This window comes from Manihot esculenta, chromosome 4 (genome assembly GCF_001659605.2).
Source record: "Manihot esculenta cultivar AM560-2 chromosome 4, M.esculenta_v8, whole genome shotgun sequence".
In the NCBI taxonomy this organism is placed as follows: Eukaryota; Viridiplantae; Streptophyta; class Magnoliopsida; order Malpighiales; family Euphorbiaceae; genus Manihot; species Manihot esculenta.
In genome coordinates, this window is record NC_035164.2 from 35,033,933 (window position 1) to 35,057,450 (window position 23,518).

A 23,518-nucleotide genomic window follows, 5' to 3' on the forward strand; every position below is an offset into this window, starting at 1 on the left:
AAAGAACAGATTCCAGATGGCTTCACATCGAATGTTTTATTCATTAGCGGAGATAGGAAAATGCAGGAGAAGAATTGATAAGCATGTGGAACTTGAACGTTCAGTATGCAAACCAATTACCAAAACGGAGGATTAAAATTGCATTTTAATTTTCATTTTTTTTAGAATAAATTGTTGAATTATTTATTCTTTTACCAAGACAGGCATCAAAACATTTAACTAAAACAATAGGGGACAATTAATAATTCTCGGTCGTTGTGTAACTTTTTTCCCCTTAAAACAGTACACGTATTAAGGCATTTTCGTTGTAAAGTTGCAGATGCAATTATTAAACAATGAGGTCGTAGGCATATAGGTAATTGTCAAGGCCGATATTAGAATCCCATTACCAATCATCCTAAAGAAGTCGGTATTTTCATTTTGCTGTAATTACATTGTTTTGTTAAATGGTTATAAACCCAGAAAGTGCTTTGCCAAATTTTATATGTATATATACACATTATGTGATATGGTAACTTCAGCCCCTAATGTGGAAGACAAGGAGGCTGAGTTAATCAGAAGGGTCGAGCTTTAACTTGATAATTGCAGCAGCTGATAGCCGCATTATGCATCTAAACATTTTCCATAAATATTATTTACCTCATATTGCAACATTGTAAATACGGTATAAGCCACTGGCTCCCCCATAATATAAGCATATCACATAATAAAAGCACAGACAAAGCACACCTGTATCATCAAGGAGAAAAAAGTTTACAGTGGGACCAGATGAAGCATCCACGCAGTTTAGTTTACAGTAGTTAAGCAAAAAGAAAAGCTTTGATGATCCATTTTATTTCAACATGTCAGTAAATTCAGCATTTAGGCATGTGGCTCCATCTGATTGAGAAGGAAGCTGCCTTCATTGTTCTTGTGCACCTCAACCTTGTACTTCTCTTCGCTGGTTCCCCTCTTGACCTTGAGAAGCATGTCAAATTTTGCATGTTCATCTACTACCTATCCATAATTCAGTCACTTATTAATTCATGAATGAGTGCAATGGCAAGGGGAAGGAAATCAAAAAGAAACTCTAGACTAAGCCTTTTTCTTGCTTATACCAATCTCAGTTCTCACTAGACCAAACTCCATGGTGATGGTTCTTGTATGCAAGAAACCCAACGCTCTCACCTTAGAAAATAAGGCACACTACCAATGTTTTTAACGAATTACTGCATACTAAACCTCCAAATCCACTAAATTGATTTGCTTGAAAACGTAATATAATTATAAATGAATGCGTTCCAAATTTCATTTTAGGCAATTTCAAAATTCCGCTAAAGTATTCCAATTCCACCTCTACTAGACTGCGTTTGGCTCCGTTGTAAAAGGATAGAATTGTATCCTATCCCAGGGTTCACATTCCACTTCTAACACAAACCAATCAAGAATTCGGGAGTTGTTTGAAGCATTCAACCAGTTTCGTATCATTATACTCGTTCAATGAAAAACTAGCCAAAGTGAATTCGGTGCCACAGAAGAAAAGAGAAAAAAAATGCCACGAATAGAATACCTCAGCTTTAGCACAGACGATCTCTTTAAGTTCATAAGGAAACAATGAGTTGGATCTCTGGTGAATGATCTTCACGGCATGATTGGCCGCATCTTGAACTGCAGGATCATCTGCTGGCACTTCTTTCCATCCGGGACCATGCCCATCTGTTTTGCAGAACACACAAATAAATGTCTTGATCCTAAAGCAGGAGAAAACTAAAAACTACAGGCTAAAGCTAGGGAATAATATAATAACCGACATATGATACATTTTCAAGTTTATAATCAATACAACCAGTAGATAACTAAACGATTACAATGCAAGAAATTAAAGCTAAAAATGAAAGAGAGATACCTCTCTTGACACCGAGATCTGAGGAGGTAAAGGAGGGAGCACCTGCACTACCGTCAACATCACCGGCGTGTTTAAACTCCTGCAACTCTTTGAAATTAAGCCAAGGCTTCACCCAAATCTTAGCTTCATAAAGCTTCTTCTTCCCAGCTTCAATCGCTTCAATAGTAAGGAGATGCAAAGTCCCCGCCACTACTTGCTCCTTCGCCTTCACGACTCTAGCAAACTCCAGCACCGCATTCTACACAAAGATAGAATTTCAAACAACAATCAAACCCTAAAAAAACCAAACAATACAATCACACGAGAAAGCATAGTGATAACAGTACCTGTTTCTTGTTATGTTCATCGACGGCGAAGCGGGCAAGGTCGTCGATTTCGACGGTGTTGGATGCGTCTGGGGAATCGTGAACTCCTCCGAGAGTGGTCATTTCCTCACGGCAAAAAGCAGAGGATCCGATTGCAAAAGAATGAGAAAGAGAAACGAGAGAAAGGAGAAATAGAAGAGAAGAGAATGACGAGGATGATGGAGGAAAGTGGCGTTGCATGGGGCTTTATAGATTGCCGGTTTACTCAGCTCAGCTCTTCAAATCTTCAATCTTCTTCTTGTCTTGTTCCTTTGCTTACTCTGCAAGCTTACCCAGCGCGCGCGCTCTCTCTCTCTCTTTGCTCTTTTTGTTTGATGGATGCGTAGGATTTCGACGCGTGTAAACACGTGTTGATCAATGGCCTTGCATTGCGTGAATTATCTTTTGCTTAGGTTGTAAGGTTACAGACTGGATAGTGTGGGACCGTTTTGGAACTGAATCAATGGCGAATTTAATAAAGGAAAAGAAAAGGAAATAAAGCAGGGAATGGCTTTGGTTTTTCGATATGATTAATCATAAGTTTTTTTAAAAAAAGTGGGAAATTTTATAGGTATTTCTCCAAAAATGTTATTTTAAATTAAAATAAAAAATAATAATTATTGAATTACTTGAAAGAAAAGAAAAAAAAAAGAAATTGACCATTAAAGTAAAAAATAATTCTAAGATTTAAATTAACTTCTTGAACTATCCATATCAAATAGCTCTTTTTTTAACCATATAAATATCACTTACACTAATCAGGCGCGGTAGTATACATTCAAATTGATAGATCAAAGCTTAAATAAAGTTGTTTTTTCTTAATTTATAAAAATTAAATTATAGGCGCTAAATTTCTGTATGCTATTTGTAAAAAGATAAAGACAAAAAAAAGGTGATTATTCAAAGGAGAGAGCTCACATACGCATACTCTCATTCTATTCTTTATTAGATTTTAGCTTATCATCACTAATATTTTATCTTTTTGAAAAATATTACCAGTAAATTGAAAGTTATATTTTTTTTATTGAAATTACTAATTTTATTATAATTTTTATGCTGCTTTACGTAGAAAAAAGAATAAAGACAATGAAAGAAATTCAGAGAAAAGAGCTCACACACACATATCCTCATTCTATCCTTTATTAGATTTCTGCTTATCACAACTAATACTTTTATCTTTTTGAAAAATATTACCAGTAAACTGAAGATTATATTTTTTTATTGAAATTACTATTTTGTTGTAATTTTCATGCTGCTTAATGTAGTCATATATAGTTTATTAAAAAATATATAATACTCTATACGTAAAGTATCAAAATCGAGTAGATACGTCTAGAGTCCAATAATAATGACTATCGTCCAAAAAGTATTAATAAATTTAGATAATTAATTAATTATATTAAAGATAAGACAAACATAAATTAAGAATGGGTGACTTGCTCTAATAATTAGCGTATTTAAATATTTGGAATGCATCACATGATGTCCCATTACAATCATCTGAAGCAATCAGAATCACCCATTAAAGAAGATGAACAATAGAAGTGAGCTTAAGGGTGTAAAACGAAAAAGAGAGAATATAGAAGGAAAATGTGTTCCTTGTTTTGGATAAACAAGATTATAATAAAAGGAAAAAGGATGAGACAGCTACTTCAAACCAAGCATTGTCGCAGAGTAACTAACCTTCCAATTTTCACAAATAGAGAGCACATACCAACTCATAGAGAGAACATTAACTGAATCATGGGTCATATAGCATTATTCATTAATCAACAATATAACATTGTTTCATATTATCTTGTAAGCTTCAAGTTACAACATAAACTCCCTCTTGGAGAGAAAAAAAGTTCGTAGGACACGACTTCAAAGATGAAAGATGGGGAAGAAAACCGTTGGCTCGGTAGCGAATACATGCCAGAGTGCTTCAAAACCAAACCAATTATCATGGCATTCAGGACAGCACTCAAGCTATTCTAAAAACAAGAAAGAGAAGAAGCATGAGACATAAAACATACTCGTGCAACATTCTCCTCTTTGGCAGCTACTGAGCAAAAAAGGAAAAGACTCCCCATCGATTCTTGAGACAGAGGACGGATAGAAAGAGATTATTTGGTTTGAGTGGTTATACAAGAATGATGTGATGAATAATAAAAAGGTTCATCCATGCACAGCATTCTTCACATTTAGTCATTCCTTTTGACTGCTTCTCCTCACAAACACTATCTCCGGACCAGTAGATTTCAGGTCACTTCCCAGTCTTGGTTGTTGAAGCCTTACCTATGATTTTGTATCACAACAGAATCAGAGTCCACTAGCAATCTTATGTGAAAACTCGAAGAGCAAGGCCAGTATAACAGTAAATCCATGGTTAAGCAGCACAGCAGTCGGACATTAAAATATTTACATAAACAAATAATGGAAAAATAGTAGCTATCCGACAAACCTCGTAGCATTCAAGCAATGAGGCAAATAAAGTGGCCACCCCTTGGATTACAAACTTCTGACCCACACATGCACGCATACCAGCGCCAAAGGGAAGAAATGCTGCATTGTCATGTGGATCATTTAAAATGAATGAAGAAGTGTCAACAGCACCTCCAGCCACCTCTGAGAAGAGTATTATCAGAGAATGGTTAGTTATGAAGCATTTTTACAATGTTAAAAATAAATGTAATGAACGATTACTCCAGAATTTGTTGCATGAAATACTATATCTGAGAGTAACTTAAAAATGAATAGACGGAAACAATGTTAAGGAACAATTGAAAGAGCTAATTAACTATAACTAAACAATTACATATCTTAGCCTTAGGCGATTCACTTGGAGCAAATGATCTAGACGAATGTAAATTCGGAAAAAAATGGCGGAGGCAGGCAAGAGTGGAACCTGAGAACGACTTATCCTGCTCTGGATCAGAATTTCCAACTTTTAATAAAAACCTATATGGATTAAATTTGCTAGCATCACTGCCCCAACTAGCATCATCCGTCTGCAGCAAATGCACTGGCACAACCAGTACTGCTCCAGCTGGTATAATTACACCATTTTTAAGTCTCACATCTTGCAGCAAAAGGGAGAGAAAATATCAGTGTATAAAAAATTACAAAGAAAGGAACAATTATGAAAAGCAGCAGTGACATGATCACAGCTGATTGATGAAGCTAAGATGCTCCTTCGAAAGAGATTTCTCCTTTTTCTGTCGAAGCTTTGAAGGAGTTTATTGTAACATAAATCAAAAGTGCAATCTTCATTGCCAAATTGCAGTCATTGGCATGCATATAATAGGAGAATGCATTTAAATAAATAAATAAAAAAAATTAAAGAAATATCACACATGACAAAGTTGAGTAATAGAGTCCAACAGATCATCTCCCATTTCCTTCTCACATGATATAAATGATACTCCGAATATAGGTCTCAAAAATCATGAAGACATACATGTCGAAACACATTGTGATATTGCTACCAAGGTGCAGCACTGATAATAGTGAAAACAAGTTAATTTTCTGCTACTTACCATCTCTCAAAGAACATCTCTGTAGCAAAGGTCCTGGTGGCAGAAGGCGAGCTGATTCATAAATGGTTGCCAATAGCAAGACCATCTTATCAACACTTTGAGCATCTTTTGTTGATCCTTGCCTGACCATAACAATCTCTGAATATATCTGTAGATATTAAGATATTAATTTACAAGTAAATTATACAGAATCTATAGAATGGACATCCAAGATAATTTAACATTGTACCTTCCCACTATCAAAAAATGAAAAAGAAAATATAATCATAGCTTCAACTTAATGCCTATCGCTTCAGCATTGACAAATTATAAAATTTCATCAAAATATAAAGTAAGACCACCAAAGTGACTCATTTAAATTATAATAAATAGTACATACTAGTTAAATATGCTATTTATGATGCAACGTATACAATACAAAAGAGACTAGAAATTTTTTTTTTTTTCAGGGGGGGGGGGGGAGTATATATGATACTACTAATAGAAGCCTCTTAAAAAAACTTAAGAATTAACAACAAAAACTACAGATAGAAACAATTAAAGCATCCAAGAAACATAACAAAAGGTCAGAATCAAACGTCTGCATGACCATCACATATAAAAGAACAAAAGAGCACCTACCTTGTCCTGTATCTCTGGATTTGTAACAAGCCTCTCCAAGATATTAGTCACCAAACCTGCAGTGGCTATGCATCCATGAAACATCATACCCATAATATTTCCACATGGCTCTTCCCTTGAATTAAGATGGCCATCAAGATCCCTTGAGAACTTATCTTGCAGCACAACACCATGAGGTCGTATGCTAGATGCAGCTTTAGTACCATATTTGACAGTTTCATCATTGGGGTTCTGATCCATATGGTGAAAAAGTTTGCAATTTTTTCTGCATTGTTGAACAATATCCTGGGTTAAACATTTCAAGTTTGTGCACAAAGACTGGTATCTCCAAAATCCTTGTTTCCAGAAGGGAGTGACTCTATATGAGGCCCAAAAGGAAGCATCTTTAGCTATCATCATTAGAAGCTCCTCATAGAAATTTGCCTTAGACCATGCCAAGAATGCATCTCCAAAGAGTGTGGTCCCCATAATGGTAAAAGCAATATGCTGAGAAACCATTTTACAATCAATACTTCCTTTGCTCATAATCTCATCTATTCTTCCCATGATACAATCTGTGACATATTTAGGAATTACATTTGCTCTCCCAAGCAACTTCTCATTTAACTGCAGCGCCAGTGATTCTCTCCTCTTTTCTGCCTGCATACAAAAAGATAACTATGAGTATCTTCCAGAACATAAAATATAATCAAATTGTTATAATTAAGCCAAATAAACGGAAAAGAACTAAGTGTGCTCCAATCTTCCAATGTCGTTCAATACTGTCATGACAAAGTCCCAGAATGATGATTTTGTATTTTAGTTCAACAAACTAAAAGCTCCAAAACACCTAATAATCATTAAGACAAAATATAATCTATAATGTCAACAAAAAGTACTTTTTTCATGCCAGATAAATTCTCATTTCCTAAATGTAACACGAACTCAGAAAAAAAAAAAAGATCCTACTATCGACCAAGCATCTGGAAAGGGAAGGATCCAGATCAACTCTCTACGACAAAAAATAACCCCTGCCTTTGTTTGGCTACTTCAGTGATAAATATAAAAAAGGTCTACTAGTGATTAATTTTCTGAAAATTGGACAAGTTATGCTAAAACCCAAGGGCTTGAATTCAAAACCTACATCCATTTGGTATGAGAATTCCATTAAAAGAAAGCAACTAGTATCCAAAATTACGGGCTAAATCTCTCTAATGACAATGGAAAATCCCAATATTGCCAATGGTGGTCAAGTTAATTTAGTTGCTCTGCTAGGTATGTACTATAAACTAAGGTATTTCGTATGTAGCTTCTGAATTGAGGAAAGGTTGCATCTGATTAAATCCTCGAGTCATTTAACTGCTTATCATGAGAAAGAAACCCAGGCTTATACAAAAGCATTACCTCAGTGCTTTCACATGAACAGTTTATTCATATCCATTTTTGTGTTCTTTCTTCTAACTTCATTATCAACCATTTCACTCTCATAAGTGCCCTTCAACTTAACATGTCTAGATAAGAGAAGTAATAATAAAGAAACCAAGTATATTAGAATAATAACTAAGAAATAGCAAATTGCACTGTCCATAAATGATGAAAATTTGTGCAAAAATAACATAAGCAATAATTATTGGGAGGGGTACACAAGAAAAAGTGTCTACCTGATCATAAGAGCAAAAGAAAAGGCTTGATCGTCCAAAGGCCAATCGAAAAGCCTTTCCAGTAAAAGGCAATTTGTCCTCGGCCTTCAAAAGCATCTCTCTAATAAGTTCTGGATCTTTTATGGATACCAGAAGCTGAGTAGGCCCCAACCACAACTTAAAAACTGATCCATATTTATTGTGCAGCTCCGACAACAGGTCTGATATCCAAGAAGATGAGCAGAACATCATAATCTTTTATTTCAGTTAATAACCCAAATTAAATGCACCCAAGACATTTTTTAAAAAAAGGCCCTAAGAAAAATGATCTAATTGACCCTTTCTCATCATCTGTTTACTATAATATCCATACTAAATTCAAATCTTAAATCTTAAAGAAACTATAAATTTCACTTCACTTTCTATGGAACCAAATCAAACTTCAACACATCCAAACATTAACCGAGTTATCTTCATGAATTCTAATTAATTTACAAGTTCTTTTTCACTTTCCCGGCAACCAAAAGGAGAATCAAACAAAAACAAAGAATACATCGATAAATACATCGATAACGGATCACTGACCGATGAAATTCCCGCGGGAACCAAAGTTATTATGGCCGAAGAAGGAAGTACAAGGAGGCCCAGCAATTCTTCTCGCTTTAGACCATAATCTAAACAACTTGAAAACCTTCCCAAGCAAGAGAGCAGTGATAGTGACGAGAGAAATCCAGAGGAAAGCATTGAATTCCCGCGTGGCATAGTCTTTAAGCAACCCAGAACTTCCCTCAGAATAGCAAGTTCCATAATACTTGGATTCGGATGAGGATAGAAGATAAGAGAGAAGGCTGTTTGGTAATTTACAAGGAGACTTCCTCATCTTCTTCTCCAGAGAAGAGAGAGAAAGAAAGAAGAGAGTAATGAAGATGTAGCCTTGACTTTGGGACACCGGCTTGCATACTGTTCTTCCTCTTATTTTTATTGTTCTTATCCTTTTTTTCCCAGCTTGTTTTTTCATTTTCTGCGTTTATTTATGAATAATTAATTAAATATTTTTTCGACACAAAAAAAAATAATTAGTTTATTTATTTATTACAATTTAAAAACTAAACATTTAAATTTAAATATATATGTATGTACGTAAAATAAAATAAAAAACTTTATAAATTTACGTGCTTTTATATTAAAAAAATGTACAAATTAAGTATAAAAAACTTATTTATAAAAAATAATTTAATTTGAAAATAAAAAATAAATAAAAGAAGATTGGCAATTTTCAAAACTAAGAATTTAATAACACTCTTTCCCACCGCCATGGGAAAACAAAAGAGGATAAAATTTTGGTTGTGGGGCGCACTTATTCCAGAATATTCTTCATGCACTGTATTTTCTGTGTCTGGGCAGGCGCGATCTTTCCTTATCGTTGAAAAAGCTCGTGTTCGTAGGTGATTTTTAAATAAATTATCATTATACACCTACCTTTTTTATCTAACCTACGTCATATATTTTTATACTACTTTTAATATGTGATTATTTTTTAAATAATAAAATTTTATTTTTATATAATTTTATATAAAAAAAATAATAAAATTCAAAAATATAAATAATAATTTTAAATTTTTTTAATCTAAATTTATATTAACTTTTAATTAAAATTAATTTTTCATGTAATTAAAAAATAGAGTTGTATTTTATTGATTTATTAAATAGAGTTGTGTTGATATTGGGGGATTGAAAAAATGGCACTAATGAATTGTATTGAGTTTGGTCAATTGAGATTGTGATGTGATTAGCGATAACCACTTTGATACTAAGTAAGTAAATCAAAAGAAAATAAGGAGAAAATTGTAGTATTGAGAATTCAAAAGTAGTTTTAAGCTAAGATAGTATATTTTTATTTTTATAATTATTAATTTTTATATTATAAAATGGTAAAATTAATTATAATATTTTATAAAAATCTAATAATAATGTAATTGATTTATTGATAAGAATTTTCACCTGGTAATTAATAAGAAATCCAACTTCCTAATTCATCATAAATATTATTGATAACCTCCTAATTAATCAGAAATATCATAATTATAAAAGATTCGATGATAATTTTATGTAAAAATTTAATTTATCTAGAGAATTTTTAACTAAGAGTTAAACTGAAGCCAATTTAAAATATCTCTCAATAAGACTGAGGATCGAACATTAAATATCACCTGACATAATTTTATTTGGATAATTGTTATATAATATCAGTTTTATTATATTAATTTTAAATTATCATAATTAATTTCAATCATTTAATTATTTCATTTTAATTTTTAACATATATATATAATTTTGTTAATATTATTTTAATAGATAACTGTAATATCCGACTAGATTCCGGTATCTGAATTACAACCGTCCGGTGGAATCTCGGATGTCGGAGACCTCTAGAAGGGTAAAATCATGTTTTCACAAATGTTTTCATGTTTTAATGATTTTTAAGTAAGAATGAATTTGAGTTTTCAAATGAAAAAGACCATGGAACCTTTACCAAGTTCGGCCGCCGAAAGTCATGTTCGGCCGCCGAACGTGGATAGATTTTGGGAGCACTTTTGGCCTCCGAAAGTTTTGTTTGAAAGAAACCAGGTTCGGCCGCCGAACCCCTGGTTCGGCCGCCGAACATGCATGAGATGTGGGGGCACGTTCGGCCCCCGAACGTGAACTGGCCAGCCCCTATATAAGAGCTCCATGGCCGAAACGGGTGAGTTTTATCCCCATTTTCGACCATGGTGAGTTCTTGCTCCTCCATGGCTCATTTTTTATGATTTTCCTTCAATCTTTCATGTTTTAACAAGGTTTATGTCGTTTTGAAGAGATTTGAGCAAGTTTTGGAGCTTTGAGGTTCAAGAACTCAAAATCTCCCACCTCCGAGTTTAGGACGTCTTCCTCTCGATCTTCAAGAGGTAAGAGCCGATCTTAAGCTCATTTTATGTTTAAAGTAAGTTTTACGCAAGATCTATGGGATAGAATGCATGTTTAGCTCATAGTTAGGTTTTTGAGTTAATGATATGTTTTGAGCAATGTGGCTTGGATTGTGTTGTTGTTGTGTGTTGTAGTTGGGGTTTTAGGTAGTTTGAAACCCCTAGGAGCCAATGTATGTATATTTGCATGTTTTGGTGAGTTATATGCATGTTGGATTGGATGGGAGAAGATTTTGTGCAAAGGGAGCCAAGTTTCTGCCCTTTGGCAGAAACCAGGTTCGGCAGCCGAAGGAACTTTCGGCCGCCGAACATGGCTTAGGTGGTAGGCTTTTCGGCTGCCGAAGTTGCCCCCGAAAAGAGACTTTCGTCTCTGTCTGGGACTTTCGGCCGCCGAAGGTGCCGCCGAACCTGCCTGGGTTTCGGTTCTGGAGGGACTTTCGGCCGCCGAATGTGCCGCCGAACCTGCCCTGTCCAGCCTTCCTTTGCATGTTCTTGCATGGATGTTTTGAGATGTTTTAGGGGGGTTTTTGGGGGATGTTTTAGAGTTATGTTCTAGTATGTTGGTCCCTCATTTGAGTCCGCCTATGTAGGTTCGGACCCGAGGAACCGAGGACCCCAGCAGTGAGTCAGCTGCTTCAGTCAGTGTCAGAGCTAGCCAGAGGTGAGTGGAATAACTCTTATGCTTTTAAATAAATAAATCAGTTTTGGGCATGTTCATGTATCACGGATGCCATGTGATATTTTAGGTTGTTTGCATTAGAAATCACGAATATGTTGCATTGCATAATATGTTGTTGATGTGGATGAATGTTGAATGATCCATTAGCCCTCATATGTTATGACATGATGATATGGTATGGAAGTCCAGGTGTGGCCTGCACTACGCCCCTGGCACTATGTAAGAGAAAGACCGGATGTGGCCTGCACTACGCCCCCGGCATCATGGATTATGTATGTTATGATATGCTATGTATAAGAGAAAGACCAGGTGTGGCCTGCACTACGCCCCTGGCATGATTGGATTATGTAGAGGGCTAAATGGTGACAAGTTCATCCTTGATATGATTAGTTGTGATGTGATGCATTCCATGTTATCATATGTTTTAAATGCTTTACTATTCTGCTCACTGGGCTCTAATAGCTCACCCCTCTCCCAAATTCCCCAGGTTTGCAGGAACGGGTTAGACAGAGAAGTCAAGAAGAGTAATGAAGTCTTATGTATGTAATAGTTAGTAAGTGGACATGACAGATTGTATAATGATGTATAGATATGTAATGTATTGATCTTGAGGTTAGAAGGGTGCTTGACCATAGTTTAATGTAATCCCTTTGAAACATGATCTTAATGTTGTTGATGTCCATGTTTAGCCAACTCAACACTTGTATTGCCACCCATTGGGGGCATTAATGAGATCCCATAGAGGGGTCAAGTTTATGATTATGTATATGTATAGTGCATGCACAGGTTGAGTTTGGTGATTGATAGAATGTATGAAAGAAAAGTTTTAAATTTTTATGTATATTGTTGATCATGTATGGGATTAAACAGGTTTACAGGTTTCATGTCAGGTTTGCTACGGGTCCCGGCGGCCTTAAGCCGATCTGGATCCTAGCGCCGGTAGCGGTCCGATTTTCGGTCGTTATAATAACAAATTTAAATTAATTAATCAATTTAGATGATAAATTATTTAAATTATAAATTATAATAAATTTTTTGGTATAGTTATGATTATTATTAAAATAATTTTTATTTTTATTTAATATTAATTATAATAATATTAACAATTGAATTTATTTATAAAATGTAAGGTTCTGTATAAATTTTTATTATTTAATGTTATTATTAATAAAATAATTGCCACTAAATTTTATTAATAGTAATTTAATATGTATTAGTAATAAATTTACTGTTATTAAAATATATCTTTTAGTGAAATATAAAATAATAGTTTTTTCAAAAATATTTAATATTTTTTACTTTTTTTATAAATTTTATTTCAAATTATATAACAATCTTTTTAAGTTTAATTTAAATATAAATAGGACAAAGGCTTTAAATCTATATAAATTTTAAAATTATATAACTAATTAAAATTAAATTATAAATAAAAATATAATTTAAATTTAAATAAAAATGAATCTTCAAATAAATTAAAGTTTTAAAATAAGAAAAATTTTATATTATTTCTTAACCAATTAAAATAAAGGGCAATAAATAATTATTGAACTTAAATAAGAGTAATTTAAAAATTCTCACTTTTATATATAATATAAATTATTAATTAAAATAATAATATTATTAAAAACATAATTTAAAAGAAAATTAATTAATTAATTTATAAGATAAATAAAATAAAATACATAATATATATTATATATACAAAACGCAGTCTATTAAGCTAATAACTTTATTTAAAGACTAATTTGTAGTTAATGAAATTTTTATAATTTAGTAACTTTTATTTATAAATTTTTAAAAATTAATAAAAATAAATATAAAATAATAAATAGTTATCTAATTAAAGTTTTAGTATTCTCTATATTTTATCATTCTGCCAATAAGCCTATTAATGATAATGGATGGAAATCATGGAATATAATCTTTTAAAACTTGACTTGAGAATTGCCATTAAATAATAATATATAAATTTAATTGGTTTAAAATTTTGAATTAAACTTATTTAACCATTGAGTAATATCATCTCCCAAAATATCTCTAACATCATTTCTCAAAATTTTGTATTATTAAAAAATAATATTATATTATATAAATTTTATATAATCTTGGGTATCGAAATTTAATTGGTTCAAAGTTTTAAATTAAATTTATTTAATCATTGAATAAATGTATAAAAATTTAGTTGGACTTATATCTCTAATTTTTTTATGCACAATGCAAATGGTAAAGGAATCAAACTATTTTTAAACTATTTAAAATTCGATTCGATAAAAAATTAATTGAATTCGTCTATTTTTTAAATGAGCTTAACTCGAACTTAATTTTTAAATTCGTTTATTAAATTATTTAAATTTGAGCTAACTGGTATTCGGCTTGTTAAGATTTCGCGAGCTAATTTGTTAAAAAATTCGTCAACAAATTTATTATAATAATTATAAATTAACCCATTAAAAGAATCGTAAATAAACTTATTAAGTGGTTCACAAAATAAACTAATTTATAAGACAGATTTATAAAATAAATTAATTTATAAGACTCATAAATTTATTTAATAACACTCTTATTTATCAAGTCATGAATCATAATTTTACTTAATAATAATTTTATTTATAAAATCATTAAATATAAACATTATGTTTATAAAATATAATTATTACATAAATTTATTTTAAATTTATAATAAAAAAATAAGTTAATGTTATCGGTATATGTAAAAATAAATTTAATATATGCGCTAAAAATATATTCTTAATTTAAAATAATAAATAATACTAATAAATATTAAGTAATATTATAAATATTTTTTAATTAAAAAAATTATAAATACTATATTTTTAATATTTGTTTGTATTATTTATCTCTCTCTTTATTTTTAAATTTAAAAAATTAAATAATATTAAATTATATACCTATATATATGTTAATTTATATATTTTTATATTATTAATTTATATATTTATCTTTCACCATATATCTTTTTAAATAGATATTTTTTAAAATTATTATAACTCTTAATAAATTATTATTATTATTACTTTTAAATATTAATATATATTTATATAATTATTTTTATATTTAATATTATCTATTTAATTTTATAAATTAAAATTTATATATTATTTAAATATAAATCAATATAATACTACTGAGCGAATAATATATATATATATATATATATATATAATTTAAGTTGATAATATTTATATTAATATATTTATTTTATACAATATTTTATATTTATATTATATATAGTATATATAGTATTTTTTTATAATATAAAATAATTTAATATAAATTATATATTTAAATAAAAATAAATAATAATATATGAATAATCAATAATAATATGTTAATAAATTTTATATAAATTTTTAATTTAAATAGAAATTCCTTCAAATTCTTTTTTTATGTATATATATAAACTATTTATATATTTATTATATATTTTTAATTAATTTTATATAAAATATAATATAAAGATTTAAATGAATAATTATTGAATTTAGTATTATATCGCTCATTTTATATTAAATATATTTTATATAATTAATTAAAAATTTAATAATTAATATTTAAACAATAAATAATATTTAATATTATAAATAAATAAATATTAAAATATTAAAATTTAAATAATAACAAAATAAAAAGGAAAAATATTTGATCAATTATCATTAAATAATAAATAATATTTAATGTTATAAATAAATAAATATTAAAATATTAAAATCAAATAATATAAAAATAAAAAAGAGATTAGACTCGAGTATAATAATTTATAATGAGTTTTTTTAATTGAATCTTTTAAATTTAACTTTAAATTTTATTAATGAGTTTTTTAATTGAATTTCTTGAAATTAAGGTCAAATTAAATTTATTATTATATTAAATAAGTTGCTCAATTATAATATTTAATACTCAGTATTATAGTATTTAATTATTCTTCTAATGTTTTTTAATAAAAAATTCGGCTCATTTCGCCTCTAATTGCATATCATAACGAAGTGTATATCCATTTAACATTTCTAAATTACTTTAAGTCGTCTTTTTATTTTATAAAATTAAATAGGCTGCTTATTTTAAAAATAATTATTATTTACTTATTTGAAACGATTTATTTTACCATAAAAATATTAAATAAATTCTTATATAATTTTACGTTATTATTTTTATTTTAAAAGGAAATTTCTTTAAATTGAAAATAATTAAATTATTTTATTTCAAACAATATAATTAATAAAATAAATAAATTTAATTTAAATTTTATAAAATACTTGATTCCAGATGGATAATTAAGTTTTTAATTTTTTTTAAATATTAGTTCATATTTAAAATTTTAAATTCAATGAAAATATTGTTACTATGTTGAAATGCCATTCTAATTCGTACTTCCATTTTGTCAACGGATTAATAATTTATAATAGCGGAAGTAAATGATTTTATAATAGTTTGTTTAAAATATTATAGATAATATCTAAAATAATCTGTTAATATTTAGTCTTTACACATTACTTAATTTGTCAAAAATACAATCTAATATATTTATATATGTATCATGGTACAAGATAATAAAGAAAACTTCAATTTCACACCCCGGAAGTTCAGAAAATACGAAATTCATCTGAAAAAGCTATCTCTTGTGAATTTTCAATTAAAAACGTGAGCAACGTGATTGCACCCTCTATAAATCCAAGAGAAAATAACACTCTCAACTCGCTTTGCTACTTCCAAGGAATCGATAGTAATATCCAATAAATTTTGCATGGTATTCAAACAAAAATCTAGTTATATATATTTTTAATTAATTTTTTGTGAATATAAACATAAATATTTAATTTTAATTTAACAACTATTATACTTATTTCTTTATAATTAATATTATAATAATACATAAAATGTTTTTATTTTGTATTTTACATAATGCAATACATTAATCTTAGCCTTACCATATAAAGCATATAAAATTTACATTGGTGGATAATTCAGATTATGCAATTACATGTTCATTATTACACTTACCTTCGGTATTTCTTTTTTAATCCAAGTGTGCAATTAATTTAAAAAAAGATTGTTTATTTTGGTTAAAATATTAGAGTTATTTTTAAATGGCTAAATATTTAAAATAATAGTACGAGTATTGGCGCCAAAACGGCAATGAAGGCAACTTTGAAGGGAGATTCTCTGAGCGGGTCTAATATATAGACATTAAAATCTTCGGCATCGTCTCTGCACTCGAAATGTAACGCAGCAGTGGACTAGAAAACGCTCCTTATACTCTCTCTCTCTCTCTCTATATATATCTTTTTTTCTCTGCATCAGTTTCTAGGGTTTCGAGTTTATCTACTCAGTCTGCACAATTATCCAAAATCTCTTATCATCATTCTGCAAATGACGACTGTCCTCTCTCCGGTCTCTCTTTCTCACACCACTTGTGGCTCTCTGCTTCAAGAATTGCAGGTTCTCTCAACTTGTTTTGCCTTTACTGATTGATTTTATGTTTCGGTTGAGAATTCAGAAATTTGAAGAAATGGTGTGAAATTAACAAGTTGAATATCATTTCATAGCAGACATAAATGAAAATTGATAGTGTGGAATTGTAGATTTTGGAATGAACTTGGTGGCTTAGGAAGAATTCAGTTTGCTTCTAATTTTTTATTGAATGACAAGTTTCATAGATGTGTCTGTAGTTCCTGAAAACTCTCGAAGGTGTTGGGATAATGGTTTTGCTTGATCGAAGCATTTTTTATGCTTGACATTGATGAAAAAAACTCAATGGTTGGCATTTTACTGCATTTTCTTAAACCTTACTAGAATCCATTGTGTAATAGCTTTAGAATTGGATAATCTGTTCTTTTTCTTTTAATCTAGGATTCGTTGATCCCCCATCATCCCACATCTCTTTCAGATTCATTTACTATTAAGCAAAGATAAGAATTTTAAATTGGTCGTTATTTTTCAAATTTCAGGCTCTAATTTAATGCAAGTATCTTTTCCCTATTTCAATTTTCATTTGTGGTGATTATAAAGTTTCCCGACTAAAGTAAGATCTATTTTTGGTTTCATGGATGGATTATCGTCTGGGAGTGCGACTTGAAGCTTCAAATTCCCTTTTTATCATTCCCCTTGTAGTGCTTTGTATCCCTTTTTTTCTGTTTTTGTTAATCCGTTTATGTTATCCAGAAAATTTGGGATGAAATTGGGGAGGCTGACAATGAAAGGGACAGGATGCTTCAGCAACTTGAGGAAGAATGTCTTGATATTTACTGCAGAAAGGTTGAAATGACTAGGAAGTATAAAGCTGATTTGCATCAATCATTGGATGATTCGGAAACTGAAATTTCTGGCCTTGCTTCTGCCCTTGGGGAAAATGTGTCCTTTTCACGGGTTTGTGCTCTATATCTTGCATGGTTAATGTTATTGGCTTCATTACTTTAGTTATTGTAATAAGATAAAAGAATGAGATGGACAAAAGAATGCCTTTTGGATATTTATGCAACATTTATAATTGGTCTTATGTTTTTCAAATTTTAATTAAAACTTGAAATGGAATGGGTGAAATGGGAGCCATTATACACATACATTCTCCTCATTCATTCTGCTTACTCTCACAAACTTTCTTTACATGGATTTTATTCTTCATATTGCATTCTGATTGGGTTTTTTTTGTCCTATCTGTGAAGTTTAAGGGCACACTGAAGCAGCAAATATCTACTATAAAACCTGTCCTGGAAGACTTGAGGTTGAAGAAGCAAGGAAGAATGAAAGAATTTTTTGAGATTCAGTTGCAAATTTCTGGAATTTGCACAGAAATAGCCGGCACTGGTCATTCTGTGAATCCTACTGATCCAAAGGTTAATGAACAAGATTTGACATTGAAGAGATTGATGGAGCTTAAGGCACACCTTAAGGAACTTCAAAATGAAAAGGTATCTTTGGAATTGTGATTTGAATGCAATTGCAATAGAGTTTTCTTCTCATTCAATTTTTATTGTTTAATTTTTTCAGATTTTACGGTTACAGAAGGTTAACAGCAACATTAGTATGATCCATGATCTTTCAGTTGTGATGTCAATAGATTTCTTTGAGACGGTTAATGATGTTCATCCTAGCTTGATTGATTCTGCAAATGGTCAATCCAAGAGCATCAGCAATGACACACTTGCTAGATTGACAGGTGTGATACATTCACTAAAACAGGATAAGCAACAAAGGCTTCAAAAGGTGATGTTATAATAAAATTCCAATTCCAATTATTGTCTTTAGCTTTCGTGGTTCATTATCACTTTGGTTGTCTTATTATATTATTTTGATCGATGAGGTTTTGTCTAATGAAAGTTGCTCTGTGAATAAATTTTCTGCTATTTATAAGGTGTGTAGTAAATTGATTGGTTGTACATTCAGTCATAAGATGATATCGTGACATATAAAATGCCACACTGAAGTTCTCATGCTTTGTTGAAATGTGCTAAAGGTCCTTAATTATAGTTTTGGTGTTCTATTTTTTTCTGTTTCATTTTTTCCCCTCATTTCAGCTTCAAGCTCTTGGACACATGCTGGTAGAACTATGGGATCTCATGGATATACCTATTGAGGACAGAAGAAAATGGAACCACATTACTACCTTAAGCTCTTCATCAGTGAATGAGGTGTCAAGGCAAGGGTCCCTTGCTCTTGAAGTTATTGAGCAGGTAACACAACCTTTTTCCCTTCTAGGAATTTCCTATGCCCCACAATTCTTCTATTTGAGTTATTATGTTTTTTTTTTTTTAAAAATTTTAATCGTATATTGATTTTAGACTGAGGTTGAAGTTGCGAGGTTGAATGCTCTCAAAGCCGGAAAGTTGAAGGAGTTGGTTTTTAAGAGGCAAAATGAGCTAGAAGAAATATACAGAGGAGTTCACATGGATGTAGATAGTGATGCAGCAAGGCAGATTCTTATAAGCGCCATAGAATCTGGTTTCCTCCAGAACTTCCCTTCGCTATAAGCCTCATAAAATCTGGTTTCCTCATAAATTATTATTGCCCTTTTACAGGTAATGTTGATCTTTCTGATCTGCTTTTAAGCATGGATGATCAGATTAGAAAAGCCAAAGAGCAAGCTCTAAGCCGGAAGGAAATTTTGGACAAGGTAGAGAAGTGGAAATATGCATCTGAAGAAGAAAAGTGGCTTGATGAATATGAAAAGGCAAGTTTAATTGAGCATTTCAATTAAATAAAATAGTCTGGATACTTGTTAGCCAGATTGGGATATGGATTGTTTTTTTATTCCTTGGTCACGTGGCAGGTTTTATTGTATTTGAGGGTTCAGAGGTTACATTATCCATCGCAATCTGTATGGAAATTAGTTTTAAATACCTTAGTTCTAACAGGACTGCTGCCGCTTATGAATGGATAACAAGATCTTTTATACATTTTAAGAATACATCTATTAGTTTGAAATACTTTAGTTCTAACAGGACTGCTGCCGCTTACGTATGGACAGTAAAATCTTTCATATATTTTAAGGATACACATGCACCATTACAAGGTTAGTCCACGTTGACCTTGGGTTAGGTATTCAATATCGTAGTTATTTACATGAGGTACAACGTAATCCTTTGCATTGGAATTGCACGCATTGCCATTTGCTTGTAGACTGCAGTGTGCAGACGGTAATTGTTTAATTATGTCAAAGTAGAACAAATTTACAAGGTCAAAAAAGCAAATATTGATCACCTTTTTTTTTATTATTGTTATTGAAAACTTATAAAGATATTGAGAATCATTACCTTTGCTGTCAGTTAAAAGTCATTGAATTTTTCACCGGGGGTTTTTCCTGATTTCCAGGATGAAAATCGATATAGTGCAGGAAGAGGAGCACACAAAAATCTGAAACGTGCAGAAAAAGCTCGGATTCTGGTCAGCAAAATACCATGTAAGCTTAGTTTATATATCATTGATTGCATCTACATTATCGGTCATTAATAATGCAGATCAGAGGGAAGGAATGTTGCAACACCCTGAACTCTTTTACTTTTGTTGAGTAAAGTGCAAGTAAATTGTGATTTATGCCAACTAATATATGCTCAAAAGCAAAAGCAATAATTATAGTTTGGGTTGTTAATATTGTGCCTTCAATGGTATTTGAAAATGAAATTTCTACAACGTGATAATTTGAGTTTGAGCATTCTCAACAAATGATTGACATTATCGTATATGAATTTAAGATGAAATGGTTAACAGTACGAGTAACAAAATGTTTAATTAAATGGTTTATGCTCTGCAGTCCGATGGTTAGAAGAGTGAATTTGTCTTTGCTGTTACTTATTAGAAACCTGTTTTTGGAGGATCAAGCTAGCTCTCATATCTTTTAAAACTTTGTTGTGTAGCTATTCTTGAAAATTTGACTGCAAAAGTAAAAGCATGGGAATTGGAGAAAGGGATCCCTTTCTTATATGACAAGGTGATTCATGAGCTTCATATTGGTGTTTGATTTAGTTTTTAGTTAGCTATTTGCAGCTACTAGCAGGCTCTGAAATTGTTTTGAACATTCAGGCTCCCCTCTTAAACACTTTAGAGGAGTATGCTGTGCTGAGGCAAGAAAGAGAAGAAGAGAAGCGTCGATCTCGGGTATGGGTATACTTTGTGAATTTATACGTAAATATTATATCAATAGACTTCCTTTGCCATGAAGTTGAGCTCAAAGGGTTAATATATTTCATGTTTTTCATTTAAAATAATTTTTTAATGGTTACAGGAGCAGAAACGTCAGCAAGAACAATTTGTTGCTGAGCAAGAGGCACTTTATGGTTCTAGGCCAAATGTAAAGAAGCCGTTGGGTCAAAGCAACAGTGCTAACGCCGTGATCGGAACACCAGTTGGACGCCGTCTGGCGGCTCCAGGCCTTCATGCAATCTCTTCGGGCAAGGAACGGAGAGAGAGCAGGGTTCTCAACGTAACACCAATAAACTATGTTGCTCTTCCGAAGAATGATCCAGCTTCTCGAGGGTAAGCTGTAAGTGTACTTGCTTGTTTAGGAGACCTTATGCAAATAATTCTCAATTTTTAGGATGCTTTTTGATTTTTTTTTGGAATTTTCCTTTTGATATTCTACCCTTTTTCTCTGAATTTTCTGATAGTAAATTACATTTTCTATATGGATTACCCAGTTAGTTTTATCTCAAGTCTTTTGGGGCAAACAGGTTTTCATTGGGCTTGCAGTGCTGCAAGGGCAGCCTGATGGCCCAATTGCCTGAAGTTTTTATGTTGCATATTAGCATTATTTAGAAATGCAATAATGCAGTAACTGCCAAAATTGAAATGGCAAAGGAAGCAATATAGGAGTTGAGTTTTCAAGCCTAAAAAGAAGACTCCAAGTCATCATCACCATAAAATTTTAAGTTTCGATATTCTTGTGAGATTATTATGTTTGTCAAAAGAGATTCAAAAGTGTGAGAGAAACATTAATCGCAATTAGTGTGCTTGGTCAGATTCATGATCTCAATTCACCATTTGCCACTTATATTCCACTTTCACATTATTGAGTGGTAAAAGCTACTGTAATCCTACCCAATAATCAGCCCAAGCAAATCAATATTCTAATGGAAATGTTGTGATAACTCTTCATGGCTTTTTCTCTTGTCATAGCATGGTTAAAATATTGTTAGAATAGAACGTCAGTGAATATATAGATTGATAAACGATTTTCGCAATGAACAACTGCAGCTGCAGGTGACATCATATTGATGAATATGTAGGAATTTGTTACGTAGCGTTGTGGAGACTGGAGATTGAGTTCCTTTTCACATTAGCTTTCTTCTTCCTCTGTAAAGACGTCTAATAATAATAGGGAGAGATTCTCTTTTATGTAGTCTTATTATTTTAGAGAAAAACAGATTCCATGATCGAAAGTTGGGAAAGAACAATTATTCTAGTGGAAGAATGCAGGAAAAAAACAAAGTTGATGAGATGCATGCCACCTAACTGAGAAACGTTTATAAAATTTAAAGAAATTGAGTCTTATTGTTGTCTTGTGTACGCAAGAAAGAGAGCCATTTTCTTTAGTTAGTGTGATGAGTGATTATTAGTATATAATTAAGAAAGCAATTATCCAATAATTCGTCCCTCGCATAGAAACTTCTGGGATTAATTAATGTATGTTTGCCGTCGTGCAAAGAAACACAAAACAGCTGTAGAAAAGTGAAGAGCACTTGCATAAGAATAAATCACTAATTTAATAAGAATGGTGTGAATAATATAGATTTTGCAGAGATTGAGTGCTCTTGTAAAGTGCATACGTATGCGAGATATGGGACATAGCAATTATATGTGGAGAACCATCGTTGTCACATAATATATAGTTTTATATATAGTACGTAGTAACGTAGGGATCCACAAGTGATATCTGGCGCGAGATCAATAAAATACTGTTTCAAGTGGGATCATATGCTGTTCACATTATCCTCATTACATGGTTTATCTGTTTCATGAAAATGAACCCACCACTGTCTGTCTCATTCTGGCCCTCATCTAAGATATTTCTGATTCTTTGCTTATTATGTATAACTTTTATTATTTATATTAATTAATTTATGTGAGTTTCATAATACATTTTTCATTTAGATGTTTTTGCGCTTGTTTTTATATGGGAATGAATTTCTAGTAATTGCATCTTATTTATTATTATATGGGTTGAAGTTTCTATTCTCAATTAAGGCCATTTAAAACATAATTTTAAATTTACATACTTATACATTAAATCTAATTAGAATTGGGGTTGGGAGTACCAGACATGAGATAGTGGCAGCTATATATGTATATATATAATTCCATTTGAAGGCACAGCTATGAAAAATGATACCTTCAGATGGAAAACATCGGAAGATAGAAATTGAATTGAAAAAAATAATG

At 31.2% G+C, this 23,518-nt stretch overlaps 3 protein-coding genes across 4 annotated transcripts; 1 reads left to right on the forward strand and 2 right to left on the reverse strand.

Annotated features, from left to right (window-relative positions):
* Nucleotides 1–704: 704 nt before the first annotated feature.
* On the reverse strand, nucleotides 705–2,577 carry LOC110614114 (cysteine proteinase inhibitor 6). Of its 2 annotated transcripts, none has more exons than XM_021755598.2 (4): nucleotides 2,212–2,577; nucleotides 1,928–2,123; nucleotides 1,550–1,695; nucleotides 705–996 (listed from the first exon to the last, which is right to left on the reverse strand). In XM_021755598.2, exons 1-4 carry the CDS (start codon nucleotides 2,428–2,430, stop codon nucleotides 862–864), a joined length of 696 nt encoding a protein of 231 aa, XP_021611290.1. In that variant the 5' UTR covers nucleotides 2,431–2,577; the 3' UTR covers nucleotides 705–861. The 2 variants fall into 2 exon arrangements, with proteins under 2 accessions (XP_021611290.1, XP_021611289.1); XM_021755597.2 differs by having other exon boundaries at nucleotides 1,886–2,123.
* A 1,384-nt stretch (nucleotides 2,578–3,961) lies between these two features.
* Nucleotides 3,962–8,987, reverse strand: LOC110613699 (cytochrome P450 734A1). Its single transcript, XM_021754937.2, has 7 exons — nucleotides 8,573–8,987; nucleotides 8,009–8,208; nucleotides 6,369–7,007; nucleotides 5,748–5,895; nucleotides 5,117–5,290; nucleotides 4,673–4,836; nucleotides 3,962–4,506 (listed from the first exon to the last, which is right to left on the reverse strand). Exons 1-7 carry the CDS (start codon nucleotides 8,865–8,867, stop codon nucleotides 4,417–4,419), a joined length of 1,710 nt encoding a protein of 569 aa, XP_021610629.1. The 5' UTR covers nucleotides 8,868–8,987; the 3' UTR covers nucleotides 3,962–4,416.
* A 7,847-nt stretch (nucleotides 8,988–16,834) lies between these two features.
* Nucleotides 16,835–21,780, forward strand: LOC110613262 (65-kDa microtubule-associated protein 5). Its single transcript, XM_021754303.2, has 11 exons — nucleotides 16,835–17,086; nucleotides 17,810–18,013; nucleotides 18,310–18,555; nucleotides 18,635–18,850; nucleotides 19,162–19,317; nucleotides 19,426–19,585; nucleotides 19,663–19,814; nucleotides 20,456–20,543; nucleotides 20,998–21,071; nucleotides 21,164–21,238; nucleotides 21,366–21,780. Exons 1-11 carry the CDS (start codon nucleotides 17,018–17,020, stop codon nucleotides 21,618–21,620), a joined length of 1,695 nt encoding a protein of 564 aa, XP_021609995.1. The 5' UTR covers nucleotides 16,835–17,017; the 3' UTR covers nucleotides 21,621–21,780.
* The last annotated feature ends 1,738 nt before the right edge of the window (nucleotides 21,781–23,518 follow it).

Excerpts from the sequence above, each read along its gene's own strand:
- LOC110614114 (XM_021755597.2), bottom strand. The coding sequence starts at position 2,430 with ATGCAACGCCACTTTCCTCCATCATCCTCGTCATTCTCTTCTCTTCTA. Across the intron at positions 2,124-2,211 it reads ATGAACATAACAAGAAACAG|AATGCGGTGCTGGAGTTTGC; the intron begins GTACTGTTATCA and ends ATCTTTGTGTAG. Across the intron at positions 997-1,549 it reads TCGTCTGTGCTAAAGCTGAG|GTAGTAGATGAACATGCAAA; the intron begins GTATTCTATTCG and ends AATTATGGATAG.
- LOC110613699 (XM_021754937.2), bottom strand. The coding sequence starts at position 8,867 with ATGAGGAAGTCTCCTTGTAAATTACCAAACAGCCTTCTCTCTTATCTT. Across the intron at positions 5,896-6,368 it reads ATCCAGAGATACAGGACAAG|ATATATTCAGAGATTGTTAT; the intron begins GTAGGTGCTCTT and ends TAATATCTACAG. Across the intron at positions 5,291-5,747 it reads GAGATGTTCTTTGAGAGATG|ATGTGAGACTTAAAAATGGT; the intron begins GTAAGTAGCAGA and ends TTTTGCTGCAAG.
- LOC110613262 (XM_021754303.2), top strand. The coding sequence starts at position 17,018 with ATGACGACTGTCCTCTCTCCGGTCTCTCTTTCTCACACCACTTGTGGC. Across the intron at positions 18,556-18,634 it reads AGGAACTTCAAAATGAAAAG|ATTTTACGGTTACAGAAGGT; the intron begins GTATCTTTGGAA and ends TAATTTTTTCAG. Across the intron at positions 19,318-19,425 it reads CTCTTGAAGTTATTGAGCAG|ACTGAGGTTGAAGTTGCGAG; the intron begins GTAACACAACCT and ends TATTGATTTTAG.